Source organism: Squalius cephalus (assembly GCF_949319135.1).
Source record: "Squalius cephalus genome assembly, chromosome: 5".
Lineage (NCBI taxonomy): Eukaryota > Metazoa > Chordata > Actinopteri > Cypriniformes > Leuciscidae > Squalius > Squalius cephalus.
This window is the reverse complement of record NC_137126.1, coordinates 5204663-5213893: the sequence shown is the minus strand read 5'-3', so window position 1 is coordinate 5213893 and position 9231 is coordinate 5204663. Positions and strand designations below refer to the sequence as shown.

Below are 9231 nucleotides of genomic sequence, written 5' to 3'. Positions count from 1 at the left end.
TAGCCATCTATTAAAGGGATAGTTCACCCAAAAATAAAATTCTGTAATTAGTTTCTCACCCTCATGTCGTTCCAAACCCATAAGACTTTCGTTCATCTTCAGAACACAAATGAAGATCTTTTTTAATGAAATCTGAGAGCTTTGTCAACTACCACTTTCAAGCTCCAGAAAGGTAAAGACATCAATTAAAGTAATCCATGCGACCCAAGTGGTTTAACCTAAATTTAATGAAGTGACGCGTATGCTTTGTTTGCTCAAAAACATAATTTACCACTTTATTTACAAAATATTAATCTCCAACACACGTTAACACAACGTCTGCTCTCGCGTCAACATAACACGCATGCGTTGTGGCGCTCTCATGAACGCGCGCAAACCATTTAATAGTTTTCTCCTTACCATTTTCTGTTGCTGTTCATCTTTCTAGACTTATTTCATTAAGAAAGTATAAATCTGGAGGTCAACAGCAAGTCCACAGCTGGTTATTGGCCTTGGAGATTTAACATTTTAATCACTCAAATAACAATTGACTGGCATAAATAAGAGAGAATTAATATTCTGCTTAGATGTCACATTTATTGTTTGAAAGCACATTTGAATTCATTTCTTAATCAAAAAATAATTTCTTTAACAGCAACAAAAAAAGCATGTAATTTGTCTATTTAAATCTCTGCAGAGAGAGAGAGAGAGAGAGAGAGAGAGATAGATAGATTCACACAGCTTTTCCCACACAAACATTTTGTGGTACAAGCTGAGGTACAAGAGGTAACACAGAAAAAGTAATATATAATAAACATAAATAACATTAGCAGATCATTCATTTGAAATAAAACTGAAATAATAAATATAGAAAATACTGCAGCAACACTGTTGCAGATCATGTTAGGTTCTTACAAGACCTTGATTGCAAATAGTTTAATTTAGAAATTCTGAATAATTTACATTTTCTGTACAAATGGTAGCAAATGTGAACCAAAAGTATTTTCAGATCAACACTTTAAGTATCTCCTTCCTGTAACTCGGACATTAGGCTTGTTTGAGTACATGATAGATAGTTTTAGCTTCATTCAAAGCTTCCCTCTAAATTGCATAGCATTCTTTAAGAAATTGACATCATTCTTAACTCTTTCCCCGCCAGGTTTTTTTTTATTTTTTTTTTAAGAAAAGCTGCCAGTCAGCGCCGGGATTTTTGATCATTTTCACAAAATTTTCATGGCCTCCAGAATATTTAGTTGTATGAATATCTAAACAAAAAGCTGAGAAAATCATCTGGATTGGATTCAGAACAAATGATCAAAACAATGACCGAGTCCATCAACACCCCCAAAGCTTCACGGTCCTGTACCTCGTCCTGGGTCGACATTTCTCTCCGTAACGTTAGGCAGTTTTGATTTATATGCTGTTTAATGTTTGATGATCGCTTTATCTTACATGTGCGTAAGCAATGCTTCTATCGCTTGTTTCTGCTTCTTCTTCATCTGTGTTTTGATACATATATTTTGTACTCTATCAGAAAATGCGTAATAGCACGCCATATAACGGCGAAAACATGGATTGCCGGAAAATTACGTCATTGGCAAGGAAGCGTCGTCTCATAAACGATGGAAAATTCAGTCATTGGCGGGGAAAGAGTTAATAATCAACTATATGTGGGTGTCTGAAGATGAACGTACTTATTTACAAGGAAGGTCTCTGTTCCACCATTGTGTGTGTGGCTGACTGGTCACCGTGATTTTGCCAAGTAAGACATGTTCCTGGATCAACATATTTTGTTGATCCTGGAATAACATTCCTGCCCCAAAATTTAGTCCTAACCCTATCCCTACCCCTAAACCTAACCCTACCCAAACTTTTCCCTAAAATCAGAGGGAAATCATAGGTGAATAACACTGATGTTGAAGCACCTCACCCTGGTTTTAAGCCTAAACTTGACATAAACTGGAAACTTGTCCCTCAAAGCTGATTGGTTGATTGGAAAGTTGTTCCAGGATCAACAAAGACGTTAATCCAGGAACATGTGGTACTTGGTGAAATCACGTTTACCGTGGCGGTCTATAATCAGTCAGACCATTCATTCTCATCCAGTTCTGAGTCGTCTTCTGAGTCGCTGTACTCCACGGCTATGCGGCGAGAGAGGATAGTGGCCACGTCATTCCCCACCGGCTCTCTGTTAGCCTGCTGTTCCTGTTGCTCCTGTACTTTCTTTAGTTGGATACCTGAACACACACACACACACACACAAAACATGTACAGTGGCCTATAAAGTACACAGGGCCAACCTGTTTTGTGCATAGCATTGACACTCTTAAAATCTTATATAGTAGCAGCTGAGTTTGGACTAAACAAAAAAAGCATTAGAAATGACTTAAATTAATCATATGACTCCACATAGACATCTACATTTACATCCAAGCTACAATATTAATCAAATTTGGTTAATCAAAATTCCAATTATGTACTGTATCATATGTGCCTTTGTGAATGTGCACTTGTTTTGTACTTCAAATCTTATGAGTATTTTCTAAAAATTGCAAATAATATATGATATAAAAGACACATGCGCTTAAAAAGAGAACACTTTCATGACTGTTTCTTTTAAAAAGTGCACTTTGTATTAATGTCAAATTAAAGGTTTTACATTCAAGAACATTTTAAATAATTGTCTTTAAATAATATTTTGTCATGCTTTAAAGAAGTACTTATTTTGATGTGTTGACTAATATACTAAAGCACACGTAAAGTACTTGATTATAATTGTAATGGTAGTGTGATATTCCATATTCCATTTAAAGATAATATATTTCAAAAACTTAATTCATTCATTAATGTGTAATTTAAAAATGTATATATAGAAATTATGTTAAAAAGTATATTTTAGTTTACCATAAATGCTTGTCAGTACATTTGGCAGTACACTTTAATCATATTTAGAAGACTATTGAAATAATTATGGATTGACATATAAAGATGTACTTAAGTTTAGTCAAAAAACACTCTAAAAATCAGCTAATTGCATTTAATATAAATTTACAATATATTACATTTTCATTTAATTGCAATTAAGTGTACGAAACCATTACATTCAGTTTAAACTTAAGTATATTATTTCCTTAAAGGGATGGTTCGGAATAAGGACCATCAGGCGCTAATGGATCCAAGGCTGTATCTGGTAAATTACCCCACTAATAATGCCCAGAATGGACCAAACTTCTACAGTAGTACAAATAGGTTCTGTACTCATAAAACGAGGCATTGTTAAGTTTGTAAGTACATCAGGAGTTTATTTAAATAACACTTGCCTGACGGCTCATGCTACCACTAACCCGGTCGTCGACTTCACTTCAGGGGTTTGGGAAAAGCCTGTAAAAGTCCTGCAGAAAGCGATGCATAAGGATGTAGTGTAACGATGAGTTATTATTTTTTCTAAAGTGTTAACAACTTAGTGTTAACTAATAATTGTTGCAAACTGGTACTACCAACAAAATATTAGTGCATTCCTGGAACTGGGCGTCATTTCACTGCATCCTTATGCATCACTTTCTGCCAGGACTTTTACAGGCTTTCCCCCCCCCCAAAAAAAGCCCTCTTTTGGCTCGAGGTCATGGTGCACAGGACCCTAGGTTGATTTTACTCCGATCCATCCCTTTAAGCATCCTAAATTGTACTTCTTTGTCACAAGTGTACTGTATACAGTACTGTCGTCATGTTAATGTACAGTTGTCCTGCTGATGTGTATTGATATGCAGAAAGCACTGGACTTACCCATGCGTATTGCTGAGAGGAGGTCACTGCGAGCGTCTGTGACGGGCTTCAGACAGCGTCTCCGTCCCTCTCCGACTGCAGCGGGATGAGGTGGAGGCGCTGGAGGAGGAGGAGGACCTGAGGCCGCTCCGGGAGGAGGGACAGGTGGAAGAGGACACCGTAGGGATGATGTGATTGCTCCAGGATGAGGAGTAGCTGGAGGTGAGGCGAACGCCGTCTGTGCAGAGGGAATGAGGAGAGCCGCTGGAGGAGGCGGCGGGCCTGAACTGGCATAGTACTCCATCATACTACAACAGAGACAGAGAGAGGGAGAAAAATACAGTACTTGGAAACCTCTCCACGTAACCTCTACATGGACCAGCATACATGGTCATTGGATAGAGGCTTTGGACTATTAGCATAAAAGTATGGTCCACTTTGTAGCTTTTTCCAGCGCTCACTGTATCATTCCAGTAAACCTTGTAAATGCAACGAGTGTGTTCACACTTGGCATGTTTGGTTGGATTAAAACAAACCCTGGTGCGATTGCTCTGTTAGTGCGGTTCATCTGAATAAGTGTGAACGCTGCCATCTGGACCCTGGTGCACCAAACAAGAGGATCGAGACGCTGAAAAGATGAGTCTCAGTCTTACAAACGTCAAAGACATGTAAACCAACCAAAAACAGGACATGATGTCACAAGATGCGACCCGTCATAGCTGGCGATGTTGCTCATCACAGTTCAGTTCAGGCGTCAGAACCGTGTCTCCTCACAGCAGATCTGTGTGTGTGTGTGTGTGCGTGTGTGTGTGTGACGGAGGGATTCCTGCCGCTGTTTTGACTCCTTTACACATTTTATAAAAAAATACACAGCATTGTTTTGGATGTTCGGTAAGATCCGTCACAAAATATACTAAATAAAAGCCGACCAATCAGGTTGTGAACATATCCCTATGCCTTTAGATTTGGTGTTAAAATGCCAACGTGAACACTAAGCGGACCAGGACTACATGTTTTTTTTAACACACCTTTAGTTTACAGACCAATTTGAGATCTTGTTCCAGATTCATGTGATATCTGGAACTGGCAACTTCATGAACAGTATGCAATATTCATCACTTGGTTAGTGAAGGAGTTGTGGGTAGTCCTCGGCAATGCTGTCAAAAGCACATTTCACACTGGACACAGAAGCAGTGCATATTTTTTTCGACTCCCATGTTATAAAGTTAGAGCAGCATTTAGTTACTTATCACGTAAATATTTTTAAAAGAGTTAAAAGAATATACTTCAGTCAGTGCTAACTAAATGTAATGTTTTCGGACAAATAACTGCATGTCAATTGCAATTAAATGAAAACGTGTGATAGTTTAAATGCAATTAGCTGAACTTTAGACTGCTCTTTTGACTCATTTAACCCTTATGGACATTTTTGTCTTTTTCAGCCTAGTTTTTTTGATAATTTTGCCTGTGTTGATGCCAACTGCATACGTTTTGGCACAAGTGTTTTTTTGGGGGGGGAATTTTACTATTTCACCCCTATTTCCTTTAATAAATCTATTTTACACTAGTAACACAAAATAGTTACACCCAGGACCGAAAGGACAAAAATGTCCCCATTAAAACTGCAATTTTTAATCCCAGTGCCATTTAACTATAACATTATGCAGTCTTTGTTAATAGACTTTCATTCTGTTGGCAAGGCCTCAAAATGAAAAATTGTACTATTTATTTTACCAGATGGTGCAATTTTCTCAGGTTTGGCCTATAAAGCAAATACCCACTTTATTCCTGTATTATGCTACTACATATGGAGCCAATTGGATAAATGATATAGCTATAGTAGTGTGGGTGTGTTGGTATGTATGTCAGAGTGTGGTTTGAATGTGTGTGATAAAAAAAAATTGTGTGCGGTGTATATAAGTACAGTTTTTTAAAAATATACTCGTAAGACTACACTACAAGTGCACATTCATTACAATTAAGTGCACTTCTAAAATGCACCATAAAAGCATATAACCACTGTTTTTTTCTTTTAAATTGAAGAAAAAAACTGCAACAGAAAGTTTTGCACTAGTTGTAGACTAAAGTTGTAGCTTAAGTTGTAGACTATATTTATCATATAAGCTACACTAAACAGCATGTTATATGGCTTAACATGGTTATATGGTGTGTACGGGAGGCGGGACAATATCGCATCACAGCGGACTATGCTGGCAATTGTAAACGAAAGCATGTGACGGGTCAGTGTGCAATGGGTGCCTGATGCTTCGCCTCTGCGTACGCGTCCAGTGTGATACTAGACCGGCACTAATAGCATGGAAATACTCATGTTTTTTTCAGCATTCTGACAAATTCAGAAACAAAACTACAATATCTTGTTTATTTAAAATAGCCGAGTCATGCATTTTTGCTATTACCCATAGTCTGTTGGTGGAAGCGTGCCGGTTCCATTGACTCCATTTTCCCGGGGCAGGAACTGTGGAGGAGCTGGATGTAAAGCCACTCTGTAGCCTCCATCAGCAGCCACAGTTACCCCCGCAGGCCCTCCAATGCTGTGGTACTCGTGCTCCACCCCTCCATTAGCACTCCATGATGCTGTGTCCACAGGATGAGCTCGCGCTGGAGCGTGGCATGCTGGGACTGGGTAGTCAGAGTTGTTTGGATGTGGTCTGTGGAAAAGAAGATTCATGCAAATCATGCAATAATGATTTCTGAGGAACCGAATCATAAGAAATCTAGTTTGCTTCATTAAAAGAATTACTAAGTACTTTATACAAATATACACTTAACCAGTCAAACGTTTGGAATAATTAAAATGTAAAAAGTGTAACAGGATCGTTCAGAAATCATTCTAATATACTTATTTGGTGCTCAGTTATTAATAATGGTTCTTAAATTTATCAATGTTGGAAACAGTTTTGGCTGCTTAACATTTTTGTGGAAACTGTGACATTTACTGTCACTTTTGATCAATTTAATGTGTCATTGCTGAATAAAAGTATTCATTTACTATTATTCTAATTATTTTTTAAATCTTACTTACCCCAAACCTCTAATTGGTAGTGTATCATGGTTTCCAAAAAAAAAAATAAAAAAATAAAAAAATAAAAAATATATATATATATATATATATATATATATATATATATATATATATATATATATATATATATATTAAAGCCGTAAATATCAGAAAATCTGAATGATTTCTGAAGGATCATGTGACACTGAAGACTCGAGTAATGATGCTTAAAAAAAATCAGCTTTGAACACAATAACCTTTTTAAATATTCACAGAGAAAAGTTATTTTAAATATTAATAATATTTCACAATATTACTGTGTTTTTGATTAAATAAATGCAGCCTTGATGAGCACAAGAAACTTCTTTCAAAAACTTGTGAAAGCAAATACCTGCACACAGTTTAATGAAAAATGTAATATATAAATAATTTATAATAACCACTGCAATATTCCAAAAAAAAAATAAAAAATAAAAAAGAAATGTTCATTTTGATTTCATTATGCCTTTAAATGAATGCTTCAAAATTCTTGTATTGTATCCTTGTGCATATCATGCCGGTGTCTATTTTAATCTTAATGTTTGCATTGCATTGTCCCATTCACTTATTATATTACTAAGAACATCACTGTAACCATTAATATTATTTGAGTGATGAGTTGAAAATGTACTTGTAGCAATGTGATTAATATGGCTAGCCTGGGAAAACCCTGACAACTTCCAGCAAATTCAGATTTGCTGAATTTTAGGTCTATCCAATTGCGCCCAGAGGCATTTGAGCGACGTCCGTTCAACTTTTAAATGCATTATTATATTCATATTGCAAACACACGAGGACAGTCTCCATGAAAGACCCACTGGCAGATGAACGTGCTACTACATTTCTCTCCGAAACGGTAGGAAATTAAATTAAATTTAATAGAGGATTTTAACTGTGACAAGATGATTGACAGGGCAGTTTACGTGACAGGATGCACGCGACAGATCCGTCCGATAAAGATGACGAAGTAGCCTAGTATGTCCCAACGCTTGCCTACTTTTTTGCTACACATTCAAAAGTAAATACCTTTTCTTCACAAAAAGAGTACATACTTTTATGGCGTAGTGTAACTTAGGCGAATTGGGACGCAGCATATGGCTTTACACGATGACGATCGCTCTGACTGGTTTTAGGTCTATCCAATTGCACCCAGAGGCATTTGAGCGACGTCCGTTGGTGACGCCCCTTTGGAAATGAGTTATTAATGAAGCTTTGCCAGACCATAACTCAGTTACTACTGAGAATGGTCTGGTTTTAACCAGGCTATAATATGGCATAAATACGGTTTAAAATATCAGACCTGTACTCTGGAGACAGCGAGTCCTCAGACGATACACCCCTGCGAAGTGTATGATGATGATGACGATGGTCCGGCCGAAGCTCTTTATCAAAAGCCATCATGTTCCATTCCTGTCTGCGGTTATGAGCCTTACGAACCTTCTTCACCTCACGAGGCAACGTCCCATCAACACCCCGCTTCTGCTCCTGTGCCAGAAGATGTAAATGATCTGAGCTTTTAGCTTCTAAAAACTTGTTAATTCTAAACAATATCATTTTCCTCTGGGAGAGGATCGAGTTGAGTGAGTTTTCACTCAAAGGAACCGTGTGTGAATAGGTCAAATAAGCCAAACTCATTAAGTCATGCACTGCTGCAAACACAACTACATTTGCACAAACGTTACCAGATTTATAGACATTCAAAACATTCACAGGAGTGATTACTTTACCCTATGTTTCCTCTTCTCTTTTCTCTTGTCTTCTGTGTCTTGAAGCATTTTCTCCTTCCACAAGTCAAAGAAATATGAGGGGTCTGTGTAGAACTTAATTCCATCAATATGGTCATCTCTGGATCAAACAAACAAACAAACACAACTCATTTGTACACAATAAGTATCTTAAAAGGATAGTTAACCTAAACATTTAAATTCCATCATTAATTACTCGCCCTCATGAGCGAACGTGTCTCTTCAGAAAATTTGTACTAAACCACTCAATTCATATGGATTAGTTTTACAATCTTTTGAGTGTCAAAGTGGTAGTTGCGCAGCTGTCAATGGAGGGACAGAAATCTCTCAGATTTCATTAAAAAGATCTTCATTTGTCTTCTGAAGATGAACGAAAGTCTTACGGGTTTGGAACGACATGAGGGCGAGTAATTAACGACAGAATTTTAATATTTGGGTGAACTATCCCTTTAATATATATATAAAAAGGATGAAAGCACACACAAGCCCACGCGCTCACACACACACACACACAAACATATCTGGTTTACTATCTTTGTGGGGACTCTCCATAGACGTAATGGTTTTTACACCGTACAAACTGTATATTCTGTCCCCTTATACTAACCCTAACCCTAACCCTAAACCTACACATCACACACACACACACACACACACACACACACACACACACACACACACACA

At 37.3% G+C, this 9231-nt stretch overlaps 1 protein-coding gene across 1 annotated transcript in view; it reads right to left on the bottom strand.

Annotated features, from left to right (window-relative positions):
* Positions 1-9231, bottom strand: part of wasf3a (WASP family member 3a) — a 15925-nt gene continuing 6694 nt past the window's right edge. The window contains exons 5-9 of the mRNA XM_079872724.1: positions 8530-8647; positions 8103-8287; positions 6159-6410; positions 3763-4049; positions 1-2216 (exon numbers count right to left, since the gene is read on the bottom strand). Coding sequence (XP_079728850.1) covers positions 2059-2216; positions 3763-4049; positions 6159-6410; positions 8103-8287; positions 8530-8647 — 1000 coding nt within the window. The 3' untranslated portion in view covers positions 1-2058. The remainder of the gene's footprint in view (positions 2217-3762; positions 4050-6158; positions 6411-8102; positions 8288-8529; positions 8648-9231) is intronic.